Source organism: Podarcis raffonei, chromosome 10, assembly GCF_027172205.1.
Source record: "Podarcis raffonei isolate rPodRaf1 chromosome 10, rPodRaf1.pri, whole genome shotgun sequence".
NCBI lineage: Eukaryota > Metazoa > Chordata > Lepidosauria > Squamata > Lacertidae > Podarcis > Podarcis raffonei.
The window spans coordinates 21171649-21198314 of NC_070611.1; the positions used below are offsets into that span (position 1 = coordinate 21171649).

Genomic DNA, 26666 nt, shown 5'->3' on the forward strand with positions numbered 1-26666 from the left:
ACCGACACCGCTCCCGCCACCGGCGCCGACTGAGTCCCGGGAATTCCGGACGTATGGCAACCCCGCCGAAACGAGGGGGGAGAAAAAGGGGAACATAAAAAAGAATGCTATATTGTACTCGAAGTCGACTTATTAGAATCTCAATAACCAGAGGTGGTTTTCTTTTGGGGGGGACAATGCGGCCCGGGACACGGCACTCTGCACTTGCCTCGGAGCGCTCTCGGTCTTGGAGCGCCTCAGGCTACGCGAAGGCCGCTGCGCCACCATAGGCGCGGCGGTCCTCCAGCGCTAGGGGGCGGCACTCCGTCCCTCGCTCTGCGCCGCCGCTCTGGGCGGCCGCCGCTGGGTACGCATCGCGAGCCACCAAGGCGCATGCGCAGTCGGAGGAGTAGGCGAGGAGGAGGCGGCGGCGGCGGCGAGGCGCTCGCTGCTGGTGGGCCGGCGAAGGCGGCAGGTAAGGCGGGTGTGAGGGAAGAAGAGTCTCCCCGGGAGGAGAGGCGCGCGCGCGTCCCCTGCGGCCTTTTCCATCTCTCCCTTTCCCTTCGGAAGCGGGCTCGTTCTACGGCCTCGGTTCCTCTTTCGCGGCCGCGCTTCCTCAGCCGCCTCTCGGCTGCTGCTCGTCCTCGGCTGGGCGCCTTTGGCCGCTCACCTCGGACGCCGGCGGAGGAAGGAGGCTCCCCGGCTCTTCTCTTCCGAAAGGCAAGGCGAGCGAGGGAGCCCGCGCGCAACGCAACACACGCAGCCCTCGCAGGGTTCGAAACTAGCGTTGCTCCAGGCGCATTTGGCGACCGGAAACGCCAGCAGTTTCTGAGCTCTGGGTGCAGCAGCCCTGCGCCTGAGATTTCTGGTGAAACCCGCAGAGTGGAAGGAAAGGAGGACCCTTTTCTGCCTCCCCGCTTCCAGCTACTCTCCGAAGACTGGAGAAGAGCCCCTCTTCTCCTCTAATCCAAGAGATGATGATGATGATCATTACTTTTGTATACTGCCCTGTGCCCAGGTCTTAGGGCAGTGCGCTAGGAAAAGAGCACAATATGAAAACACAAAATGCATAAGAAAAATACCCCCATCACACTTTAAAAGGGCATTGAATGTCAATCAGCCAAAGGCCTGGTTAAAAAGGAACATTTTTGCTTGGTGCCTAAAGGTGTACAGTGGTACCTCGGGTTACAGAAGCGTCATGTTACAGATGCTTCAGGTTACAGACTCCACTAACCCAGAAATAGTACCTCAGGTTAAGAAATTTGCTTCAGGACGAGAACAGAAATTGCGTGGCGGCAACGGGAGGCCCCATTAGCTAAAGGTTAAGAACAGACCTCCGGAACAAATTAAGTTCTTAACCCGAGGTACCACTGTATAATGAAGGTGCCAGCCAACTCTTCCTAGGGAGAGCATTCCACAAACATTGTAGATAGCACAGTGGGAACTTTTTCTCTCCCTTCCCCCACTCCTGCAGGCAGTTTCGAAATTCCCCTTGTTCTAGTGGCATTTTGCAACAGCGAATTTCATTAGTGCGAGCAGTTTCTGAGCTCTGGGTGCAGCCCTGCGTCTGAGATTTCCGATGAAAACCACAGTGGAAAGAAAGGAGGACCTTTTTCTGCCTCCTTGCTTCCAGTTACTCTCCAAAGACTGGAGAAGAGACCCTCTGAAGAATATTAGGGGGGTGGGAAGGGAAGACTAGACCATGTGAAAAATAAACGTAATATTTTAGCTGCAATTCATTTTCAGCTTTGTATTCTTGTTATTTAAAAAAGTGTGCCTAGACATTCCATTGTTGTGCCCATAACCTTGGTTTATAAGGTGCTGTTTAGCTCCTAGTTTCGTATCTCCATTTCTAACACTGATGCCGTCACATTTATACATTATTCAGGAAGAGCTTAGTAGCAAAGGGAAGCTTTCAACTGAATACAGAAACAGTGGTTCAAGAGCTGAAAGGAGCCAATATATAACACACATTGCACGGTGGTTACAGTGTTGGATTAGGATAGGGTTTCCCTGTGCCATTTAGCTCCTAGCTTTCTTATCTCAGTTTCCAACAATGACCCCTTGCTTTGAGTCTTGCCTCTGCCCTGAACTTCCTAGGTTGCTACTCATGTCTTTCTCTCAGCCTCAGTCTACCCATCTGCGAAATGATGTGTGTGTGCGTGCAGTGATACTGGCTGACTTTAGGCACTTGAGCCAACTCCTAGGGGCTGAGATCCCTTTGACCCCTCCCCATTAAATATTTGAGGGGGCTGGCTCCCCTCCCAAAGTTGGTAGGCATTGCCATTCCAGTGGTGTACATGGACCACACCATGTGATCTGTTATGTGGGGCTGAGGTTAGCTGGGCACCCCCAATACTTTATTCAAGTTGGCACCCCTGTGCTTGATGGAAGGGTCGCCGCTGCATAACGCATGTGAAGCTCTTTGCGTGCTTGAAAACATTTTATTTTGCGTGATGTTAATCCCATATATGCCCCCTTCCAACTCTGCGGTGCAGTGATTCTATGCGCTTGTAGGTGTCTTGAGAAGTTCAAGCTGCATGGGTTAAATGAGCATCCCAGAGCATATACAGAGTGTGGTTCCCATGGTCGCTGAGTAGCCCGAGTCAGCTGCCACGCACCTGGAGCTGGGGAAGTCTGAAGTCCCACCTCCTCCAGGAACTTTGAGCACTGACACGTCTTCCGAGAAATTAAACACTGCTTAACACATATTAATCCTCTTGTACTCTTGTCAGCCTGAGTGATAACAGTACATTCTCCCTCCCCGCCTCGTGTATTATGGGTGCATAAAGCTGAGCATGACGACATTCGTTTGTCTCTTATCCACATCACCACCAGAGTGGTGAAAGTCTGCATTCTCAATTCATTATCAGTGAAGTGGGGTTTGGTTTTCTAGATAAAATTTAATAGGAGGTTACAGTGACAACTTCTATGCATGTTAAAGCTACAGCTAAGTGTCCTTGAAAACTTTTTCTGCCTCTTCCTCTTAGGCTATGTCCTTTCCTTTTTATCTGCCTAGATTCTGCAGAACCAATATTTGTTGGTTTCTTGCCCTGGCCTCTCTTTCTCTGCAGCCTTGGAGCATTCCTTTTATTTCAAGGAAGGGGCAGCGTTCCCAAAAGGCATATACAGCAAAGCCTACTGGACAATTTCCCCTTCACACCACTTTTGCGTTATTAACATTTACAGACCCATCAAAGTAGAGATTACTCTGCTTCTGTACTGGGTGGGAGGCGTCAGGATGACCTGTTTGTTGAGTCACGATTGTGATTTTCTTGTGCAAAGTTTGCAGGGAGGTTAGATGATGTTAGCCCATTGCTGATCATTTGTTCTGATTTGTTTGCCCTGCCGCATGAGGCAGTTGTTTTCCCACACTTGCCGGTGCATTTTCCTGTCACTTACTGCAAAAAGCCCATGGGGTGTTGTGTGGGTGTGGGTTTGCTGTAGTTTAATTGTGCAACCCAAATGTACAGTTGAATCCCACTTGCAAAACAGAGTTCTTTGGCAATGGTTTTCAACCCGTGTGCCGTGGAACCCTGGGATGCCTTGAATGAGGGTCAGGGATGCAGCGGGCACCCCTGGCCTCTGTCCCTCTTTCCTTCCTTCCCTCTTCTGATGCCCTCTTGCGTCTCTGCCTCCCAAAGGCTTGCACAGCTGTTTGTTGCAGCAGTCCTGGCTGCAAGCTCCCCAGGGGAATGGTACCTCTGGCGTTGGCCAAGGGATGCTTCCCAGGCCCCTGTGGGGCATTGTGAGGAGGCACCTCTCTTTGGGGCGGGGGTGGGGAGTTCAGACACACAATTAGCTGACAAAACCTTGTCAGAAAGGAGCATGTACAACGGCTATGAATTTGGAGGCACTACATATATTTAGAGTAGTTCTTAAGGCAGTTTGATGGAGCCTCTGACTGCAAAGAGTTTTAAAAGGGCGGGGTGAATTGAGAACAAAATAATAAATGGGGTTTCATAAGTAAGTGTCAATTGATGCTTGTTGGGACCACTATCATGCTTTCATGTCCTGCCCCTCTCGTGGGGGTGTGGTAGTAAAGGTTGGTGCATCACTCAGAGGAGGACTGCATATGCTGTCTCTCTCTCTCTGGAGCATGGCAGGGAATTGTGCCCTGTGACTCTGCCCAGGGAGAGGGCAGAAGCAAGAGAAATTGGAGAGGCTGCTGTTACCACTTCCTTCTTTTGCTTGACAAACCTGGTTTGGCAACGTGGAGAATTTGAACCGTGGGGCTCCCTAGAGGGAGAACACAGGCCACCCACTTCTTCCATGTGCAGTACAGTGGATGCTTGGGTTGTGAACGTGATCCGTGCGGAAGGCACGTTCACAACCCGCAGTGCCATGTCTGTGCACACGCGGGTTGCGATTCGGTGCTTCTGCGCATGTGCAGAGCACAATTTAGTGCTTCTGCGCATGCACGACCGCCGAAACCTTCAAGTAACCTGTTCCGGTACTTCTGGGTTTCGGCGGGTCCATAACCCGGAAAAACACAACCTGAAGCGTCTGTAACCCGAGGTATGACTGTATGGTGTGGAGCATTCCAATCTCTTTGGTAACTAAGGTGAAATCTACACACATATAAAAAACGCTGTGAAAATGCTTCTTTTAAAAAACGTTTTGAAAAATACATTGAATTTGGCATCCATGTTCTCCCTGGTTTCCCCCCTGCATTTATTTACTTCCCCTTCCTTTGTTAGGTTGTAATCATCATCTAGAAGCAGGAGGCTGACCTTTTTTACTTTGTATAAGCTCTGTGTAGGAGATCCATTGGTAGACACCACATTCGCGCCCTTCTCCCAAGTCTTAGCAGTTTGTTTTACAAAAAGAAAATATCTGACAGTGCTCAGTTGAATTCAGTTAATTTTTTTGTAAGTGCATGCCTTTAGACTAGGCATTTAAAAAGCAGTAGAGGTCATACCTTTCTTGAATAGTTTAATTAGCGCTTTAGTTTGTGTGTGCGTGTGTATATATATATAAAATCGGCTTGCAACTTCTGTGCATTTAAATTGTGCAAATTTAGGTTTGGCGGGCATCAAGGAAAGAAAAAATGGCACTGACCTTGGGAGACTGTGTATAGCCTTGGGAGAGTGTTTGGAGGTGCAGTGAGAGTGTGTTTTGACTAGACACAATTTTGGCTTTACACGTGATTCCTGGAACATAATCCCTTGTAAATTGAAGGTCAACTCAATAGTACTTCCAGTCCATAGTCATTTATACCTTACTGATGAGCAATCCTAAAACAGAATGTACAGAAAAGTGTTTATAGGGCTTATTCCTATACTTAACATTCTTTGTACAGTTTTCAGTCTTCTACCTCAATGCTATTCACACGTGCCTGTGACTGAACGCAGAGTACTGAGGACTTGCTTCAGAGTAAGCATGCATGGGAATTGCACTGTTAATATTATAGTAAAATATTGTACAGGAGGTCATGGGACGAAGGATTCCTTATTATCTAAGCACTACAGTATTTGCCTTTCCAGCTGTAAAATAATAATAAAAACCACAAGTGTTTGCATTGTAGGCCTGGCTTTTCTGATACCATGGTTTTAAATTGCTTTTTAATTTTCATTCTGAAGTGGAACAGTTAACAGCAGAGTTATTTTGCAGTTGCATGATACAAACATGTACATTTATATTGGGCCCCTGAGCATCTTTATGTATCGAGAGAGAGAGAGAGAGATTGTAGCCCTTAAGACTGGTGATAGATAGGAAATTCGTCCTCGGGAAATAGAGGAAAATTGCACAGAATTCTGAACCAAAGTTTTTCAGTGGTCCACTGTAGCTCCTTATTTCCTAGAAGCAACGGCATTAAGCAAAAACTCCAGGTCTTGCCTTTCCTGGCATGCAATGTTTGATAGCAGCCAGCCGTACAGTCTGCATGGGTGAGTTAAATTAAAGCCGTGGCTAAAAAATTACCCTCCTGAAGAAGGTATATACCCTTTTGGTCCTTGAAATGGTTTCCTTCACAACCCCTAGTTTAGCACTAAAGCATCGAACCGAAAATGCATGTGGCCGCCACACATGATTGCCTTATGTGATTTCAGGCCAGGGGCAAAAGTGGGGGAAGCATAGTGTGGGAAGCGTAGTGTAGAGAGGAAGCGCAGCGGCAGAGCACACACTTCTCATGAAGAACGCCCTGGGTCAAACTCTGGCATCTTCAAAGATCTATGGCCAGCAGAGAGTAGATCATACGGGGCTTGATTAACCAGTTCTCTGGCTCAGTATTTTTGCATTTCTGTATTTTTCCATCTGAAGAAATGCATGCAATCTAGCTTTTAAAAATTAAATTGAGAAATTGCTAGCCTACCATTTTTTCTTTAATGGTCCATCTACTGATACACAAATTAATTTTAAAACACCTTTCTTTTGCGTGGGTTGTGTGGAATGAGATCTTTGGTACAATGAGATCTTTGGTACAAGGCCTGTTGGGAGTGCCGGGCAAAATCAGGGTTAGCCAAACACCAGGTGCATTTGGCACCTGGCTTTTGACCACTTGCAACCTAGTGAGGATGCCTGGGTGCCAGGGTGGTGCCTGATATCTCCACCATCTGGAGGTGCATGCCTGGGGAATCATTGGAACTTGACTATTTTACACACTAAAACCACATCCTGTAGAAATCACCAGTTACTTTTATCTGCACAATCAGAATGAATTTCAGAAACCAAAATGCTTTTTCCGTGCAGCCTGAGCAGGAGCGGTGTACAGCATTGTAGTTAATTGTTGTAACTTGTCTTCCTTTATTCCACCCCACTGTCCTGCTCACAGTTGTGAAGAGTATTCTTACGTTAGGAATCGTCTGTATCACCATTCAGAAAAAGAGGCAGGATCAAGTGATCCTCTTTAAGTTCTTAACCAAGCTCAATGTTGTCATCTGAACTAGCCGGATGTTTAACTGAGAATTGATCACAGTCAGTCCATCATTTGAAAAATAAGACTTTAAAGCTGTCTTGCCCCCAAATGGAAACTAGACATTCTGTTTTGGCAAGCCTAACCTTGGTTTAAGGAACCATTTGGCACCTGGGCTTATATTATCTGAGTTTCTAAAACTGGGCAAAGTGTCTTCTGGTCAACTCCCTTCTCTGTCAGTGACCCTGGTGGGTTTAATGTGACTACAGTGGTAGTGATCCAAAGAGCATTAAGCCACCTGTATAATTTCCCACAATGCCCCAGGGTGAACCTGGGCTGGAGGCATTGTGGGAAATTTAAAGAGTGGCTATTCCCAGTCACTTGCCACTGCTCAGAAAGAAGGATCTAGGAGGGGCCCAGGGCAAGCTTTGTCCCTGGGCCCAGCCAGCTGCCCAGAGATAGCAGGTGCTGACGTATGCTTTCAAAATCCAGCTATTCTGCAGTTGCGAAATTGAAAAGGTGAAAGTGCACACACACTTGGAGAAAAATATCAGAGGACTTGAAAAAAAATACTTCTAATTATTAACCTCCAAAGGAACATGTAATAGAAAAATCAGAAGAGCTGTTATTTCCTAGTTCTCCTTCACAGATTCTAACCTATAGTACTTTTTTGCAGCACTATGTGTAATATTTTGCAAGAGAACTTCCTTGTTTCCTTTCTTTGCCTCTGCTTCTTTAATTTGAGCCAGGCTTGCAAGCGCTGCTAGGATTTGGCATAGCTACATAGAGAAGGGATGGTCTCTGAATATCGGTAAAGCGCCTCTTCTGGTTATGAAATAAAACGCCAAATTCAATCCTGCATAGTCCTTCAAATAAACTTGTACACAGAAGCTGTTTTCTCTTAAGGGAGGTGCAGTTTTTGCAGCAAAGCCAACCAGCTGATTAGAGTTCCCTTCCCACTATGCCCTGCGACTCAGTAAACGGAACGAGATATGATCTCTTTCCAGAGACTACATTTGGTGTTGATCAGGTCAAGAAAAATGATAAGGAGTGGAGGTTTGCGGTGGGAAGGTACGGACTTGATAACTGATAAAGAGTTTCATTTGTAGTGCGCTGAGCATGTCCAACGGCAGCTATATATATCATAGAATCACAGAGTTAGAAGGGACCCTGAGGTTCATCTAGTGCAGTGTTATTACTGAAAAAGGGAATCTGCTGCAAATCGCCTGGGACAGTTTCTAGTCGCTGGTGGCGACCTGGCAACATGCTAATGAGCCTGAAGTAGTTGTGTGAAAATGGTAACAGTTATTAAGAAAAACAATTTGTAAATTAGGATTTGCATATCTGATGCCTAATGGCGTGATGTCAACTGTTCTAAAGTTTTATGTATAAGTAACAAGATTATTTCACATTAAGTTGGATTAACTTGAATGCTGAGAATAAAGATTTAAGGAGCAGTGTTGACCAGTGACAGAAATGAGGCATTTCCTCAGGGGCAGTGTTAGAAATCAGATATATAAGATTATCGCCAAATGGCACCTTAAACCTGGATTACGGTCACCACAACGGAATATCCAGGCACTTTTTTTGCAATGAAATTGCTTAATACTGTATTATCATTGTTATTATTATTTCTATACTACTTTATGTTTTAAAGAAAAAAATATCAAAGTGGTTTACAACACATTAAAATATCAAATACAGCAATCCAGAATAAAACAAATTCAAGGAAAATATTTCAGATCCTTCTCTAAGTGACATTTTGCCTTCCCCATATTCATTTACCTGCTTAATTTATAGAGTTGCCCCACAGCAGAAATGCTCTAGGAAGCCAGTGGGGTATAGTGGTGACATTGGGCCAGTCACAGCCTCTTACCCTACCTCACAGGGTCATTAACTGAGGAGGTGAGAGAACCATGTACTCCTTGAAGCAAAAGGTGGGATAGAAATGCAAACAAATAAGCTGTTCTGCTTACCTGCTTAAGAAAGCTGGAGGGGCCAGCCAGATGGAGATGTCAGCTGGCATCCAGACATCTCTATGTGGTCGCAATTGGACCTGTGCCAGACGCAAATGGCGCCTGGCTAATTTCTAACACAGGTTACAATTGGCTGCCGTACTCTTTTTATTTATGCTTTTCACTCCTCACCCTTTTCTTTTTCACAACTCGATTCAATAACTCAACCCTAAAATATTAGATTAGCTTTCCCCAACAGTTGTTGAGGGCTCCCAGTTCCTCCCATCTCCAACCATTGGTCATGCTGGCTGGGCCTGATGGAAGCTGCAGTCTGAAAATCTGAAGGTCACCAGGATGGGCAAGGCTGTGTGCAGATTTATGAAGGCTGCAATCTTTTCCCTGGGGAGTAAGCTTTATGGGATTAATGGGGACTTCCTTCTGAAGAAGTTTGTTTAAGTGTTGCATGGTAAAATGCCTCAAGTGTAGCTGCTGTCTAAGTGCTAGGAAGGAATAATATATATATATAAAAACTTACACCTGAAGCAAAGTAGAAGGCTTTTTTTTTTTTGTATTAAAGACTGTTGATCCGCCCCCCATGCTTTTCAGGTTTAAGTGGGCCAGAATGATCATGTTTTACAATCTTGCATGGGCACGCATGCGGTAGTTACTTATTACTAAATTAAGAATGATTAAGACAGGCTGGTGTTTTTAATACTGGTGCACCTGCTGTGTGTAATTGCAGCCTGCCGCGGGTAAAAACCGTAAAGATTTTAGTGAATAGTTTTTCATCTTACCCGCAAATAGCTTTTTCGGAAGTTTAATTTGAGCAGTTTCTAAGAGGGCATTCTCCTCTCCCCGCCCCATACCAAATTGTTCTAGGAACCATATTTTAGCTTCTGTTTCTGTACATTGGGTGAAAGGTCTGCATCAGAATCTGCATTTGATTGTAAAAAGAGGTTTTATTCCATTTTAAAAAATGCATTACTATAGCTGTGACCTTAGGTGCATAGACTTGTGGAGAGGTTCCTTTAAAATCACTGGGATTTGCATCTGAGTCAACATGCCTTGTTGGATCAAGCTGCAAAAAGAGAAGTTTCTAGAAAAAGTTGCTTTAGATTTGGAAGCGTGGGGGCAGCAATTGTGAAATTGGATAGGTAGACTGTTAATCTAACCCTGGGCAAGCCCTTTTCCCTCCGACACATGTAAAGATAAGGAAGAAAATCATGTTTGAGCTAGGACATTGGGAGGAATGTGAATTTTCTGTTTCTCTGATAATGGCCCTCCTTTGCTGTAAGAGCTCCCAAGCAGCCAAAGCCCCCATTATATTCCCTAATGTGGAGAGGAGTGGCTTTCTCTTTCTCACCCAAAAAATGATTTTTTTCACTTCAGTATTTATTGCTCTGAATGGGGAAGAAATGTGAGAAATGATGGACCTTGTGAATGCTCTGGGCCAAAGTAACATCATTCCAGAATTTCTTAACACCGATTGTTTTTCAGAGAGTCCGATCTGGCTTATCCAGTTTTAAAGAAAATGCTATGTGGAAAGGAAACATTCTGTATGGAAAATAGCAGGAGAGATGGGCTTTAATGGGTGATTGCTGATTTAAAAGTAAGGATTTGTGGGCTGGCAAATAGGGAATAGGTTAATAGTTAAGTAAAAGTCTAGCAGGAACTGAAAATGAGCAGCCAGTGGGAAATGAAGAGGAAGAAAATTGGAAAAAAAATCAAAGATAAAATGCTAAAATATTTTAAGTTTTTTGAAACCCAGCTAATATGGGTGGGAAGTGAAACGTCGAGGAAGCAGGGTGGGAAGTCACTTTTAAATTTGCATGAAATTTGAATTAATGTGATGTTAAATTCATTAACTTATTTGAAAAGTAATAAAAATTAATTGGCAAAAAAGAAAGTAAGTAAACATTCTAAACTTTGGTTTTAGTACACTGTGGCACCAAAGTGGGGGGAGTCTTAGAGTGCTGGACTAGGAACCCATGCAACCATGAACCTTAGGCCAATAACTATCAGCCTAGACCACTTCACTGGAATGTTGTGAAGAGATAGATGAGGGAAGACCCATGTATGTAACCATGTTCCCCTTGGAGAAGAGGTGGAATAGAAATGTCATAAGTACAGTCATACCTCGGGTTGCGATCGCTGTGGTTGCATGTTTTCAGGTTACGGACGTGCTGAAACCCAGAAGTACAGTGGTACCTCGGGTTACATACGCTTCAGGTTACATACGCTTCAGGTTACAGACTCCGCTAACCCAGAAATAGTGCTTCAGGTTAAGAACTTTGCTTCAGGATGAGAATAGAAATCGGGCTCCGGCGGTGCTTCAGGTTAAGAGCAGTTTCAGGTTAAGTACGGACCTCCGGAACGAATTAAGTACTTAACCCGAGGTACCACTGTACCGGAACAGGTTACTTCCGGGAATCGGTGCTTGCGCATGTGCAGAAACACTAAATCGCACTTTGCGCATGTGCAGACGCTGTGCTGCGGGTTGCGAATGTGCCTCCCGCACGGATCACATTCGCAACCCGAGGTTCCACTGTACGTAAATTATTGTTTAATGTTGATTTGAACAAGAAGATCTGAGAATGCAGTTTATAAACTGCAATTTCTGGAAGCTGCATTAAGGTTTTGTTTTGTTACACTAAAGTGGTGTATAAATGTTATGAACTCCTCTCGTGTTCAGTGCTGTAGATCACCATTAGTGGGATTTCAAAGGCAGGATTGTCATCAATGGACGCATTTAGACATAGCAGTAAACCATAGACCAGCTTTGGGTTTGTATGTAAGGTAATAAATTTGGAGCCGAATCTGTAACAAACTTCCGTTTCCAATTTTGTCCAAATGTGGGGAGGCTGGTTTATAGTAACAAGAGAGTTAGGTGTTTTGATAACAGCAATCAGTAGTTCGTTTCTCGAACTGGAACCTGGCCTGTTACCTCCTCAAGGGGCTTGGAATGCTTGGATACCAATCCTTGTTTTGATCAATTAAAGGGTATATCTTCCTTCCAAACCATGCAGGTTCCTTGTGTACTTCCTTCCGATTGCACTTGCAATTAAGCTACCTATTTATCCCTGAGAGAGGCAAAGGTGTATGATGTAACTGCAATTACTTTCAGTGCTAACTATGTCTTTTGATGAATTGTACGACATAGTGCGTAACAAGTGAGATAATTGCCTTTCTCTTTTGAGAATGTATTTCCCCACCCACCCATTCATGAATGAATGAGCAACATGTTCCCCTCCTCACTGAATGCAGCTTATATCTTAAATGAAGAGATTCATTCAGCATAACTAAACATTTTCTTCAAACACGGAATTGATTCATATCTAACACCAAACTATGAGTGTCCAAATGATAGGATGTTTTTGTGCTTTTCCCGATTTTTTAATGATTTATTTATTGTAAACCCCCCCCATGCCATACGTCTGGGTTTTCCTGGACATTTTGCCAATTTAGTAAAAATCCACGAGGCCACAGAATGACTGCCCAATTCCTGGATGTGTCCAGGAAAACCTGGATGTATGGCAGCCATACCAAATGAGCCTTGTGTTTGCATGCTCCCTGCTTCCCTAACAAACTTTATCTCTCTCACTTCCCCATTCATGCAGAGCATCGTCTGCCATTTTATCCAAATTTTGCATACTATAGAGCAGGGTCTAGCTAAGGAGTCCTGCCAGTGGAAGCCCTGTTCAAGGACTCTTGCTTGCACCACGGGGCTTCCCCCCGCCTTGGAAGTTAGCTCTTGGGCAGTCAGATTTATCTAGTTTATATATCAAGGAATGAAACTTGTATGTTTCCCAGCATTAGAAATTTGCCAGGCGCATTTTGCATCTGGCTATTAGCCACTTGCGACCAAGTGACGATGACCAGGCAGCAGGATGGCACCTGACATCTTGGCCATCTGGAGGTGCATGCCCAGCAACACATCCTGTAGAATTCTCTCCACTATATTTGATCTGCATAATCAGAAGGAATTTCAGGAACCAAAACGTCCTATTGAAAAATACGACTTTCGAGCCATCAGGCCCCCCCAAATAGCTACTAGGCATTCCATTTTGGTGACTGTAACCCTGGTTTAAGGAGCCATTTAGCACCTAGCTTATACATCTGAGTTTGTAACACTGATACTGTCTACCTTCTGGGGCTTCTCATGCACAGAAGTAACCTGGCCACAGTTATCCATATCTGATGAACTCCACAATAGACCACCGCAACAACTTTTATGTGAGGCTTCCTTTTAAAGAGTTTTTGGTGTGCTTTGCTTTCCAGTATTCCTTAACTCAATACATTACATGTTTATTTCATTTTAGACAATTTATTTATTATAGAGAAATGTTTATCAACTTATTTTACTGTTTAGTTCTACTAGAATCAGAGATTCCCAAGTCATTGTCATAAAGGCAGAATTAACTTCCTGATGCTTTCACAAATGAGCACCCCATGTTCTTCTAACTCAGTGAGAACACTTTGAATTGATTTAACTAACATAGCATTTTGTCTTTTGTTTTTCTGTGTCCTCTAATCTCCAGCATTCATACAAGAACTGCATTGTTATTTGACTGAGTGTGCACTTTCCCCTTGTTCTACAAGTATCTAATGCTGCATTCTAATCTGCCTGATAGTTAATGGGGCAGATGGAAAAACCTGTTTCCTGGTCAAAACCAGTGTTAGAAACTCAGATATAAAAGCTAGACTCCAAATGGCTGCCCAAACAAAATGTCTAGTTACCATTTGGGGGCAAGGTGGCTCTAAAGTCTTATTTTTCAAATGATGGACTGACTGCGTTTGATTCTCAGCTAAACATCTGGCTAGTTCAGATGACAACCTTGAGCCTAGGTTAAGAACTTTGAAAACTTAAAGAAGAAAAATCACTTGATCCAGGGACAGTCCACATATGTATTGGCCTATTCCGACCTCTTTTTCTTATTGGTGACTGCTCCTGCTCAGGCTGCACAGAAAAGGCATTTTGTTGTCTGAAATTCATTCCGATTGTGCGGATTAAATATAACTGATAGAATTCTACAGGGCGGGGTATTTGTGTGTGAAAACAGCCCAGATCCAAGGATCCCCAGGTGGTGGAGATGTCAGGCCTCATCCTGGTGCCCAGGCATCTTCAGTTGGTCAAATGTGGTTGAAAGCCAGGTGCCAAATGCCCCTGGTGCCTGGCTAATTTCGAACACTGGATTCAGCTGAAAGCTGAGTAAGCTCTCCCTGGTAAGCTCTCCCTGAATAAAGTGAATGTGAAGCCATCAGTGTTAGAAATTGAGATGAAAGCTAGGAGCGAAATGGCACCTTAAACCGAGGTTATGGGCGCAACAACGGAACACTGGAAGGTGTGTAGAGATGCCTGTCAACCCCTGCCCTCAGGAAAAGTGTTGGCACTAGGATGTACATAGACAAAGTAGAGCACAACTTGTGTGCAACTTTCAAAATTTGCCAGGCGCATTTTGCACTGGGCTATCAGCCACTTGTTTACCTTCCCGCTGGAGTGGTACCTATTTATTTACTTGCTCTTTGACGAGCTTTCGAACTGCTAGGTTGGCAGGAGCAGGGACCGAGCAACGGGAGCTCACCCTGTCACGGGGATTTGAACGTTTCCGTGCGCTGCTCTGGTTTGCCAGAAGCAGCTTAGTCATGCTGGCCACATGACCCGGAAGCTGTCTGTGGACAAACGCCAGCTCCCTCGGCCAATAAAGCGGGATGAGCGCCGCAACCCCAGAGTCGGCCACGACTGGACCTAATGGTCAGGGTCCCTTTACTTTTATCAGCCACTTGTAACCAAGTGAAGATGTCCGAGCGCCAGGATGGCACCTGACATCTCCACCATCTGGAAGTGCCTGCCTTGGGATCCTGGGATCTCAACTGTTTTCACACACCAGCAAAACATCCCGTAGAATTCTATCTGCTATATTTTATCTGCACAATGAGAATGAATACAACTTTTGAGCTTCCTGGCCCCCAAATGGCAACTGTTTTGGCGACTATAACCCTAGTTTAAGGAGCCTTTTGATGCCTAGGTTATATATCTGAGGATCTAACACTGCTTGTGTGGAAGAAGTGAAACTTTTTCTAGGTGGTGGGGACTGCTTTGGAAGCAAAGGCAAACTTGTATTGTTGGCTGTTAATAGGAAGTGGAGGAGGTGTTCAAGCAGGAAATGTCAGTGGGGGAAAAGGCACAGAGGCAAAGAGGACTGAATATTCAGTGATCTGAGAAGCAAGGACATGAGGGAAGAATGAGGAAAACACTGCTGACTTTCCTGGTTCACGTGGCTGATAGAATTGCCATGTATTTTCAGGGTGACTATGGTGAAAAAGAGATGAAAAATGTTTACATTTTCCGAGGGTACTATAGTACCCTACCAGAAGTTGCCATTGGGTCAGGTTTCTAGATAGCTTTGTTTAAAAAATTGCAGAAGCCTTAGATCAGTCTCTCTCCATGTCATGCAAATATGGATGTAAGACCTCTGGGTTTTCCAAACTTGCTGCTATTATAACAGGCCTTCCAAGTGTCCCTGTTTTCCAGGGGCGGTCCTGGTTTCTGATCTGATCCTGCTTTCCATTAGGATGTCCCTATTTTCATTGGAAAAATATTGGAGGGTATGGAGTTAAGCAAGGAGGTCAGGAGGAGATAAGTATATATACAACCTTTAGAAGGCATCTGAAGGTAGCCCTGTATAAGGAAGTTATTTTTTAATTATTATGTTTTTATCTATGTTGGAACTTCCCAGACTGGCTGGGGCAACTCAGTCAGATGACCGGGGTATGTACCGTATGTATAATGTATATATGTATGAACAGGATGTCCCTATTTTCATCAGAGAAATGTTGGAGAGTATGTTATAAAGCCTCTGCAGGCACATTTTAAAATTTTATATATTCATTTTGTAATGAAATCATAGTTTTACTTAATCGTTGCAAGCCACCCAAATAACTACTTTGGGCAGCATACAGACACATAGTTAAATAAGCAAACCACTCACTGGTTTAATCTGGATGAATTTCATAAAAATCAACTGAAGAGTAGCTGAGTTATAGCAATTTAAAATGTCCGAAGCGCTGAACTTGCAACTGGTTTGTTGTTGTTTTTTTTAATGCCAAGGGACAGGGTTGGGGCAGCAGACTCCGGAGAAGTATTAGTGCATAGAGATGTGAGTTCTAAGCGATCAGAGTAAGCAAGACCGTGGAATGTATATTCAACTGCTCACCTGGTCACCATAGGCAACCACAAATTCTGCCTAGGCGAGTATGCAGAATTTCCCCCAGGTGAGTGTTTGGGCTGGCAAGAGAGGCAAGGATGCTCTGCAAGCCAAGCCCAATTGGTTTCTGCAGTGGAAGTAAAACCGCTTTTCCTCCCTCATCCTGGAAGCTGATCAGGCTAGTGTGGCTGAGGCGTTCAGCATATTCTATTGCCAACCCCAGCTCACCTGTGAGCTAGGGGAAAACGAAGATGGTAGGCATGGCTGGAACCAGCTCGGGGGTGGGGGGGCGCATTTTCCTGTGGGCAGTGTTAGAAAAGGTAAAAAGGTAAAGGACCCCTGGATGGTTAAGTCCAGTCAAAGGCGACTGGAGTTGCAGCGCTCATCTCGCTTTCAGGCCGAGGGAGCCGGCATTTGTCCACAGACAGCTTTCTGGGTCATGTGGCCAGCATGACTAAACCACTTCTGGCTCAAAGGAGCACCATGACGGAAACCAGAGCGCACAGAAACACGGTTTACCTTCCCGCCACAGTGGTACCTATTTACCTACTTGCACTGGCGTGCTTTCAAACTGCTAGGTTGGCAGGAGCTGGGACAGAGCAATGGGAGCTCACTCCGTCACGGGGATTCGAACCACCAACCTTCTGATCGGCAAACCCAAGAGGCTCAGTGGTTTAGACCACAGCGCCTTTTAGGCAGTGTTAGAAACTGAGATATGAAAGCTAGGAGCTAAATGGAACCTTAAACCTAGGTAATGGGCGCAACAATGGGATGTCTAGGCATGCTTTTTTTTACAACACGCCTAATGAACTGCAGCTAAAATATTATGTTCATTTTTCACATGGTCTAGTCCTTCCCATGCCCACCCCCCTGATATTCTTCAGAGGGTCTCTTCTCCGGTCTTCGGAGAGTAGCTGGAAGTGGGGAGGCAGAAAAAGGTCATCCTTTCCTTCCACTCTGTAGTTTTAATCTGAAATCTTGGGCGCAACACTGCACCCAGAGCTCATAAACTACAGAAGTGCACCTAGAACAATGGGAATTTCAAAACTGCCTGCAGGAGGGGTGGGGGAAGAGGGAGAAAAAGTTCCCACTGTGCTGTCTGCAATAACTCCCTGTTTGTGGAAAGCTCTCCCTAGGAAGAGTTGGCTGGCACCTTCATTATAAACCTTAACCAGGCCTTTGGCTGATTGACATCCCATGCCCTTCAAAAATGTAATGGGGAGGGGGGGATTTGTTTTTATTATGTTTTTGTGTTCTTATATTGTGATTTTTTTGTGCGCACTGCCCTAAGACCAGGGTGTAGGGCGGTATACAAAAGTAAGAAGAAGAAGAAGAAGAAGAAGAAGAAGAAGAAGAAGAAGAAGAGGAGGAGGAGGAGGGGGAGGAGGAGGAGGAGGAGGAACTGGAAGATTGGGGCGACAAGGGGAAAGTCCGAGGGGAAAGCATGGCAGGAGCTACAAATAAAAAAAATGGCCTGCTTAAGAGGGATAAAATTTCCTGCATGCTTGATTTCAAAGTGAGGTCTATTCACTTTCCACTTTGATGCTTTAGATGCTGGAATGAATTTGTACAGCACCTCAACCTTGACTCTTCTCTTTTACATTGAACTCCCTTTTTCTTTTCTCTTCTCTTTTTTCTTCTTTCTTTCTTTTTCTTTTTCCTTTCTGTTCCCTGGATTGTTCAGAAAGAGTTCCCAACTCTGCTTGGTGATGTGGAACAATTAAAAGATAATGCAGGCTTTGGCCATAGGCTTAGCAGTGGAAAATATTGTGGCTTAATTCAGACAAATTATGGTTGCTGCTGCAGCTGAGCAGATGTGATGCTATAAAATGATCTGATTAACAGCACGTTTATGAGACTGCCCAAACTGAACTGCCTTGAAATTGGAGTTTTTAAATAAGTTAATTTTAGTGAAATGGAAACGTGGAATAAATTGGCTCTTACAGGCATATTTTAAATTACGTTTATGTGCGGAAAGCCTATTTGAAAGCATTGCTTGTATTTTGAAATACCTGCTCAGGGAATTCTACAAGGGTGGGAGATGACCAGTTTTCCAGAAATTGTTGCTGCACGTTAGAATTCCAGATGGTCAAGTCTTGGTGTAGAATTCGGTGCATCTGCGGTAAAACAGTCAACTGAAGCTGGGTTGCAGGCAGCAGATCCTGTTGAACCAGATCTCTATCTTGGAAAAATATCAGTGTGCACCCAACCTGGTTTATGCTGTAAGCATCAGAGAGAAGGAAAGTGCACGTGCCTTTTGAGATTAGCTCTGTTCCAGCCTGGAGAATATAGGAAGAGCTACAAACAATCTTCCTCCAAAACACATTTGAATTAATGCTAATCTAGCTGTGCCAGAGTCCTGGCTGTTAGTCCAGTGCCCTACTTTCTTGAGTGGGAAAAGGATCCTTAGAATGGGCTCCCCCTCCCTATTTTTATGAAATTTTAATTTAGGAGCATTCGGTGAAAGACAAAGTTAGCGAGGAGTATGTGAAACTGGTGGGGACACGGGTGGCGCTGTGGGTAAAACCTCAGTGCCTAGGGCTTGCCGATCGCATGGTCGGCGGTTCGAATCCCCACGGCGGGGTGAGCTCCCGTCGTTCGGTCCCAGCTCCTGCCCACCTAGCAGTTCGAAAGCACCCTTAAGTGCAAGTAGATAAATAGGTACCGCTTTATAGCGGGAAGGTAAACGGCGTTTCCGTGTGCTGCGCTGGTGCTGGCTCGCCAGAGCTGCTTCGTCATGCTGGCCACGTGACCCGGAAGTGTCTTCGGACAGCGCTGGCCCCCGGCCTCTTAAGTGAGATGGGCGCACAACCCTAGAGTCGGACACGATTGGCCTGTACGGGCAGGGGTACCTTTACCTTTACCTATGTGAAACTGGTAAAGTGATACTTTAGTTTATTGGTTTCGCCAGTGTTGTACAGGTGTACAGTATGTAGAATCGAGTTATTCAACAACAGCCTTTGAGCATGCGGGGGGGAAATCATTATATTAATATTAAGACTGGAATCCTAGGAGCTATTTTAGGCACAATCAAAAGCTTGCAGGCACCCTCTGGGAAATTGACTCTTCCTTTTTGAGAACTGGGCCCCTGTGTCATATATTGCAAAGTGCTTTTCAAATCTCTGTGGGATTTCAAAACTGTTTTGCATGCAGCATCGGGGACTATTCAAAGCAGTTCAGCACACAGAACTAGGTTTCGTTTTTGCACCTTCTTGGTTTTGATAGTAGTACAGTTGGCGTCATTCTTCCTGTGCACACATTTTTCCATACAGCATATAATCTATTTGGAATTGGTAGGTGCAAATAAATACAGCTCATGGTGTATATTCACAATTCAGTTGCAATACGAATGAAAATAGATACATTTATCAATTGCAATACGAATGAAAATAGATACATTTATTGATTTCCATAGGAGAGTTCGTAGAGCACTTGTAATCTCTAACAAATCCCATGGCTTCTCTTTTTAATGTTCTGTAATGTTGCCTCTTCTTACCTAATAAAAGTTGTGCAGTGTTCCAAGGAAAACAGAAGTATGGTACTTTGGGTTAAGTTCTTAATTCGTTCCGGAGGTCCGTTCTTAACCTGAAACTGTTCTTAACCTGAAGCACCACTTTAGCTAATGGGGCCTCCTGCTGCCGCCGCGCCGCCGGACCACGATTTCTGTTCTCATCCTGAAGCAAAGTTCTTAACCTGAAGCACTATTTCTGGATTAGCAGAGTCTGTAACCTGAAGCGTATGTAACCTGAAGTGTATGTAACCTGAGGTACCACTGTATGGGGCTCAGACTGCCCAACCTAAAATGAAATGTATACAGATAACCCTTAAAGCCTCTTATTGTATCCTGTCTTAGTTGCTTACCAAAATAATTTCTAAAAGTCTCCAGATTTCATTGCATGGTGAAATTATACATTTTTTATTCGGGATCATGGTGTTGTTGTCATCAGCCCATTATAATGTTTTAACGGCACTGATTAACAAAAAATGCTCTGTTTGATTGTTCTAGTACAGTATAACTGAATGCTGCTTTTATCCCTTCATTCTCCTAGGGAGCTGGTTAAATGCAATTGTGTCAATAACGAAAGAAGGGCAACCATGAGAATAGCAGGTAAGAACAACGACCACCTTATTTTTTGGCTGGTGAAACAAGATATGTTAGTCTGCACGGAAATGAAGATCTGTCCTCACAACGTTTCACAGTTTAGTTAATCATGAGTGTTTAGTTTTGAAATGGTCAGCTGTCATTTAATTCATTGGGACTATACGGCCAGGCTGGTTTAAATTATGTGTGGTTTGAGGTGTATCTGTTTTTTCCAGGCCTGCTTTTCGTAGCATATTAGTATATTAGGAATGGGAGCAGTCAGGAAGGAATGGCTTTTGGTATGTTTAAGGTCTGGGAAGTTTTTCTTTTGTTATAGAAATGTTTTTATTTCAGTTTTATAATACCAATGAATAAAAAGAGGAGCAAAATGCAACAGCACTATTCAGAGCAGTCATACACGTTTATGCCAAAATTAATACATTTCACCAGTCCATTTCTATAATAAAGTGCCATGTGTAAGATACGTATTTTAGAGGTACGTTGCGATATATATATATGGGGGGAAACCATATTTGATAATAAGCTCTGTATTCTTTATATTCTAATAAAATTTATTCAAAAGAAAGAAACACACGCGCAGAGCAAGGCTTGTTTTTGTGGGCCAAAGGCTCTTGTTCCTTTCCCAGCAGCGTTTAGGGTGTTGCTCTTTTTGATCTAGAACTCTTAGTCAGATGGCTTAACAAATGTGTTGTTGCATCAAAATAATAGCAGTTAATGATAACGCGTCCTTTTTTCGGAGCAGGAGCTGCGAAATTGGCGGTAGCGGTAGCTGTATTTCTGCTGACATTTTACGTCATATCCCAAGTATTTGAAATAAAAATGGACGCCAGCCTAGGGAACCTGTTTGGTAAGTGATTTGCTTCTGTTGTTTTCCCTGCATATAATTTCAGCCAGAATTAAGCTGCTAAACAGTGTAATCTTACACACATCTATTCAGATTTAATTCCCAATGAGTTCAGTGGAGCTTACTTCCTAGTAAGTGGATAGAGTTGCAGGCTAGGTGATTTATGCATGTTATAATACTGCTTTGAAAGAATTATTTCTCCTCTGAGCCTTGTGTTCTCATATATGCTGTGATGTTAAACCGTGCTGGGTGATTTTGTTTTGTTTTTGTTTTTTGCAAATTGCTTATCAGCAGCTGCTTTTATTTATTCTATTCTATTTTGTTTCATTTGTTGCTAATTTGTTAGTGTTTTGCTTCCTGTTTTATATACAGAAAAAAGTTTTATTTTAAATCTTTACTTATAGCAAATAAAACTTTATAGAACCTAAAATGGCTTTCTTTAATAAGCCAATAACTCACTCACACAATTTAGAATGGAGAAATATTAAATTTGTAGGCAATTATCCCATCCAGTAAAAATACTGTTCTATGACAGAACCTTCTGCACTCAAACTGGAATTGTACAGCTTCTGTAGGCCAGCATTGTCTAACCTTGGAGAAAAGCCATAACTTTAAAGCTCTCTCTTTTATTTGATAGACGTTGACATGTTTTTTGTTTGTTTGAACGTGATTAAGGAATAATGTAAAATGTTATCTCTTTCAGCAAGATCACCACTGGAGCTACCTGCACGGCGTAAGTATCGTATAGCAGGGTTTTTACTTTTTTGTGTTCTATGTTCTTAGTTCTCCTATAAACCCAAAATAAGATGCACAGGACCCACAGGCAATCTCCAGCCTACTCTCTTATTCTAACTTTCCTAAGAATGACTAGACCACATGTGAATTTACACACAGTGGCAGAGCAGGACCATAGGGGCTGGGGCAAGAAAGCCTTGGTGGAGTGGTCATGAGCCCTGGGTTTGAGTTTCCTGGCTGAAAACCCTCCCAGCTACTAATGAACTGAAACTAACTCCACCACCTAGATGGCGCCCTAGAAGGTACCTATTCTGCCTCCTCCTTTATCTTATTCTTCCTGGATGGAGACGTTCCCACTTCTTGACTCGGGCTTACAGTAAAGCCATTAAAATTGTTCAGGAGTGTTTAACATTTGCTTTGATCACTTTTTCAAAGAAGTGGCTCATCTCAGACATGGTGGCTCATCCTCTTGGCACTGTACTCACAATAATAATAAATTATAGACAGACAGACAGACAGACAGACACACACACACACACACACACACACACACAGCCCATCTGGCTGGGTTTCCCCAGCCACTCTGGGAGGCTTTCAACAGAATATTAAAAATAGGATAAAGCATCAAACCTTTAAAACTTCCCTAAACAGGGCTGCCTTCAGATGTCTTCTAAAAGTCAGATAGTTGTCTGTTTCCTTGACATCTGCTGGGAGGGCGTTCTATAGGGCGGGCACCACTACCAAAAAGGCCCTCTGCCTGGCTCTCTGTAACTTTGCTTCTCACAGGGAGGGAACCACCAGAAGGCCCTTGGAGCTGGACCTCAGTGTCCAGGCTGAACGATGGGAGTGGAGACGCTCCTTCAGGTATACTGGGCCAAGGCCATCACTGGGATGGGTCAGGGCCAAGGCAGCAACAGCAAGGTTTGCGGGAGCATCTGTGTGGGGCTGCTGAACCTGGAGTTCCCCTGACATCGTCACCTTGCTTCATCCTGACCACTGCAGTGCTGCCACTGGGAAGATGCCACTGCCTCCACCCCACCCTATATGAACCGCCACTGGAATGTTCAGCTCCAGATTTACACATTATGTTCTGCCCAGTGAACATTACAGTGAGCTGTATCTTGACCTGGGTCCCCATTTTTTGCTGGACCAGGACTCCATTAATCCTAACCAGGATGGGCAATGGAAGCTGTAATCCCAACAACATTTGGAGACTCAAGCTTGGGGTAGCCATTGCATTTACCTCCATCCTGTGTAATTTGTGGAGCCTGAAAAAGAAAGAGCCGTATACAAACAGCTGGGCAGCTCTGCTGGTTTTAGAGCGTGGTGCTGACAGTGGCAAAGTTTCTGGTTTAATCCCAGCTGCATATTCCTGCCTTGCAGGGGGTTGCTTCCAACTCTATGAAATATCTATATCTCACATTCCAGAACGCATGAATTTGCACATGTCTGCTCTAGTAGAAGTTGGTGGGGTAAAGGATGCTGCTCTTATTTCCCAGTTCTTAACCGTTAATATTCATCAAGACAAGTGTGCAATTTTTTTGGCTTCACAAAACACTTTTTCAGATGATTTTCTTTAAAAAAAACCATCCTGTTGAAATCAAGGTGTTCATGCTGTATAGTCTTTAGAAAGAAAGAGAAGAGAGCATCTGATGTTATATTGTTTTTCTGCTAATGGAATTTCTTTTTCTCTCCAAAGCTACAAAACCCCCGAGATATAAATGTGGAACGACTAAAATTTGTCCAGAGAACCATTTTGCATTCAAAATGGCAAGCGGAGCAGCCAACGTCGTTGGGCCTAAAATTTGCGTAGAAGATAATGTGTACGTATCACCTGATTTCTCTTCTGTTGGTTTTTGGAAGGTAGTTTTGGATAATTTGCACCCTGGTCTTGAATAGAAAATGTACATTGTCTTTAATTTAGTTTGGAAACAAAACGCACATTCCCTGAGTGCTTGCAATTGTTCCTGTGCCTAGATCTCTACAGCAGGCTATAACTATATATAGTGTATCACCAAACACTATTGCCCATAGGAGGTTGGCGCACTCACGATTCCATTTCTGCTACCTAGTCAAGTTGATTTTGCTTAGGCAGACTTTCCTTTCTTTTCTGATACAGTGGTGCCTCGCAAGACGAAATTAATTCGTTCCGTGAGTCTTTTCGTCTTGCGATGTTTTTCGTCTTGCGAAGCACAGTCCGTCGCAGCTGTGCCTTTGTGTGTGTGTGTGTGTGTGTGTGTGTGTTCTTTTGTTCTTTTTTGGGGGGGGTTTCACCGTCCGGGCGCTCGGCCCGGCCCGAGGCCCCGCCGGTGGGGAGCCTCGCGACCGCAGGGCACGGGGGGCTAAGGCGGAGCCCCCGCTTCCCCGGCCTCGTCCCCTGCGCGACGAGGCCACTCGAATCTTTGAACCGCCGCCCCGGAGGGCGCCAGGTACCCGGACCCTGGGCAGAGGGAAACATGGACTGCACGACCCCCCGACCGCGGGGAGATGACGCGCGGCCGGCCCCAGCCTTGGCCGGCCGCCGCGCGCCCCACGCGGTGGAAGGGACGCGTCGAGGGAGACCCCCGCGCTTCCGCCGCCCTGCCCCCTGCAGGCCTCCGGAGTTTCCCTCCAGTCGGCCGGCACGCCCGAGGGGGCCTCGTATGGCGGATGGGCCCGTGCCTGGAGATGGGTCCGAGGGGGCCGGCAGGGGCAGCGAGCGGAGCGCCTCGCCCGGCCGAGACGGGAGAGAGGGTGGCGGCGCCGCCGCGCGTCGGCCGAAGCCTTCCCCCCTGTCCGGCGCCCGTCTGCCCGGTGACGGGATGCCAGAGGAGAAAGACCCGGCGGCGACGCGAGCAACGGCGCACCCCTCTTCCTGCTCGCCGGCCCAGACGCCCGCTGCTGCCTGCCGGGCGGCCCCCGGCCGGCCACCCGTGCGCGCGCCCGGAGGGGCTCCCAGCGCGTCGACGGACGGACACCGCCGCCAGCCGGAGGGGTCGCCCGCGCCCTGCCCTCCGCGGAGAGAAGGAGGGTGGCGGGCCCCCGACCGCCGACGGGCCGCGCTGCTCAGGGGCGGCGGCGGGCGGCACGCGCCGCCTTGCTCCAACCGCCCGGTGGGGCGCCCCGCTCAATCGCCGGCCCGCTGCCCACCCTTCTCGCCCGCGCGGGTTAGTGCTGGGCGTGGGTCCGCCGCGCGTACCCTGGCCGGCACCCCTGTCGCGCCCGGCGGCGTCCCGCGTCGGCGGCCTGGGCTCGCTCGCTCGTGGCATCGGCATGGTGTGGCGGGTTGGAGCGCTCTTGCGAAGCACAGTCCGTCGCAGCTGCGCCTCTTCAAGCGGCTTTAAGAAAAAAGCACAAGACGTTTTCGTCTTGCGAAGCAAGCCCCTAGGGAAATTTGTCTAGCGAAGCAACGCAAAACCGAAAAACCCTTTCGTCTAGCGAGTTCTTCGTCTTGCGAGGCATTCGTCTTGCGGGGCACCACTGTAGTTTAAATTACAAATGCAGGAGGAGGTGGGGCAGCTTTCATTAGTTCAACTTTTAATGCTGGCTGCCTTTGTCTTTTTTCTTTTATACTTTTGGTGGTGCAAAAATTGTTTCAGTGCTGGATTTTTTTATGTAATTAAGTGCCTTGGCTGCTGTTTTACATTGGATTGGCAGGATATAAGATTTCTTAATAAACAATATCTGATCCAGTCTAGGAAAAATGGGAAGAGCTGGTGATGAAGCCTGTCTTTCTTTGTTTTTAAGCAACCACATCCATTCTTCCAGTTTTGTGTTGACGTGCCAAACCGGCAGCGCGGAAAGTGGGAACAACATTTATGGGTATCTTGCGGTTATGAACGTCAATGCATGTATGTTCCACATGCTTCACATAACTGCACTCTGTTAAGATAACGTCATAAGACGTCAAGCTGGAGGCTACTCTTTTAATTGCAAAGGGTTTTACCTAGACTTGGCAGTCAGGTCTTGGTTGGCAGAATGGAGAAGGGTGCAGATTTGGGCATTTCTTCCTGCATCTCCTCTCAACATGCTCTAGTCTAGAGGGTCCTTCCAGGGGCGCGGGTGGCGTTGTGGTCTAAACCACTGAGCCTCTTGGACCCGCCGATCAGAAGGTCGGCGGTTCGAATCCCTATAACGGGGTGAGCTCCCGTTGTTCTGTCCCAGCTCCTGCCAACCTAACAGTTCGAAAGCATGCAAGTGCAAGTAGATAAATAGGTACCACTGTGGTGGGAATGTAAATGGCGTTTCCATACGCTCTGACTTCCATCACAGTGTCCTGTTGCACTAGAAGCGGTTTAGTCATGCTGACCACATGACCCGGAAAGCTGTCTGTGGACAAATGCCGGCTCCCTTGGCCTGAAAACAAGATGAGCACCGCACCCCATAGTCACCTTTGACTGGAATTAACTGTCCTGGGGTCCTTTTAGAGGGTCCTCCCACCCCTCTAGAGGTTTAAGAGAGACCTGGGAGGACTTGGGGGAAGAAGGAATTGCCAGAAATAGCTTCCTGCCCCTTTCCACTGACAGAAGCCTTCCTTAACTATCAGCAGAGTGACACGGTTGGATACACTATTGTCACTTTTCACTGTGATTAAAATGGCATTGTAAGATTAGAAGCATTTGTGACCATGGGGCAGCCGCTTTCCTCCGTGTGGCTTCAACTCATCATCAGAGTCAGTAGCAGAACTTTCCCCACCCACCCCCACTTAAGTATACAAAACTTGAAGTCCATTTATGTAAGATTAGTATCCAGCACATTAACACACACACACACACATATATATCTTTGCAGATTGTTTTGCTCGGCACAGACCATTTTCCCTAGTGTTGTTAGTCAGTCTCATACTCGGCTTTATAATGTACCAGGATGAAACCTAAGCTGTCCATACTCGCCTGTGTTTTTGTATCCTGGATGCAAATTTACTGTGGAATGCTGGAGATAATGTCAAGGTTTAAGGATGGATTTGTTCTAGTGATTAACAGCCATGCCAAATATTTGCATGGTTTCCTTACTG

The 26666-nt window shown here is 45.4% G+C and overlaps 1 protein-coding gene across 1 annotated transcript in view; it reads left to right on the forward strand.

Annotated features, from left to right (window-relative positions):
- Positions 1 to 335: 335 nt before the first annotated feature.
- FAM3C (FAM3 metabolism regulating signaling molecule C) overlaps positions 336 to 26666 on the forward strand; it is a 34659-nt gene continuing 8328 nt past the window's right edge. The window contains exons 1-5 of the mRNA XM_053405119.1: positions 336 to 454; positions 20042 to 20100; positions 20837 to 20941; positions 21642 to 21671; positions 23373 to 23496. Of these exons, the coding sequence (XP_053261094.1) occupies positions 20088 to 20100; positions 20837 to 20941; positions 21642 to 21671; positions 23373 to 23496 (272 nt within the window). The 5' untranslated portion in view covers positions 336 to 454; positions 20042 to 20087. The remainder of the gene's footprint in view (positions 455 to 20041; positions 20101 to 20836; positions 20942 to 21641; positions 21672 to 23372; positions 23497 to 26666) is intronic.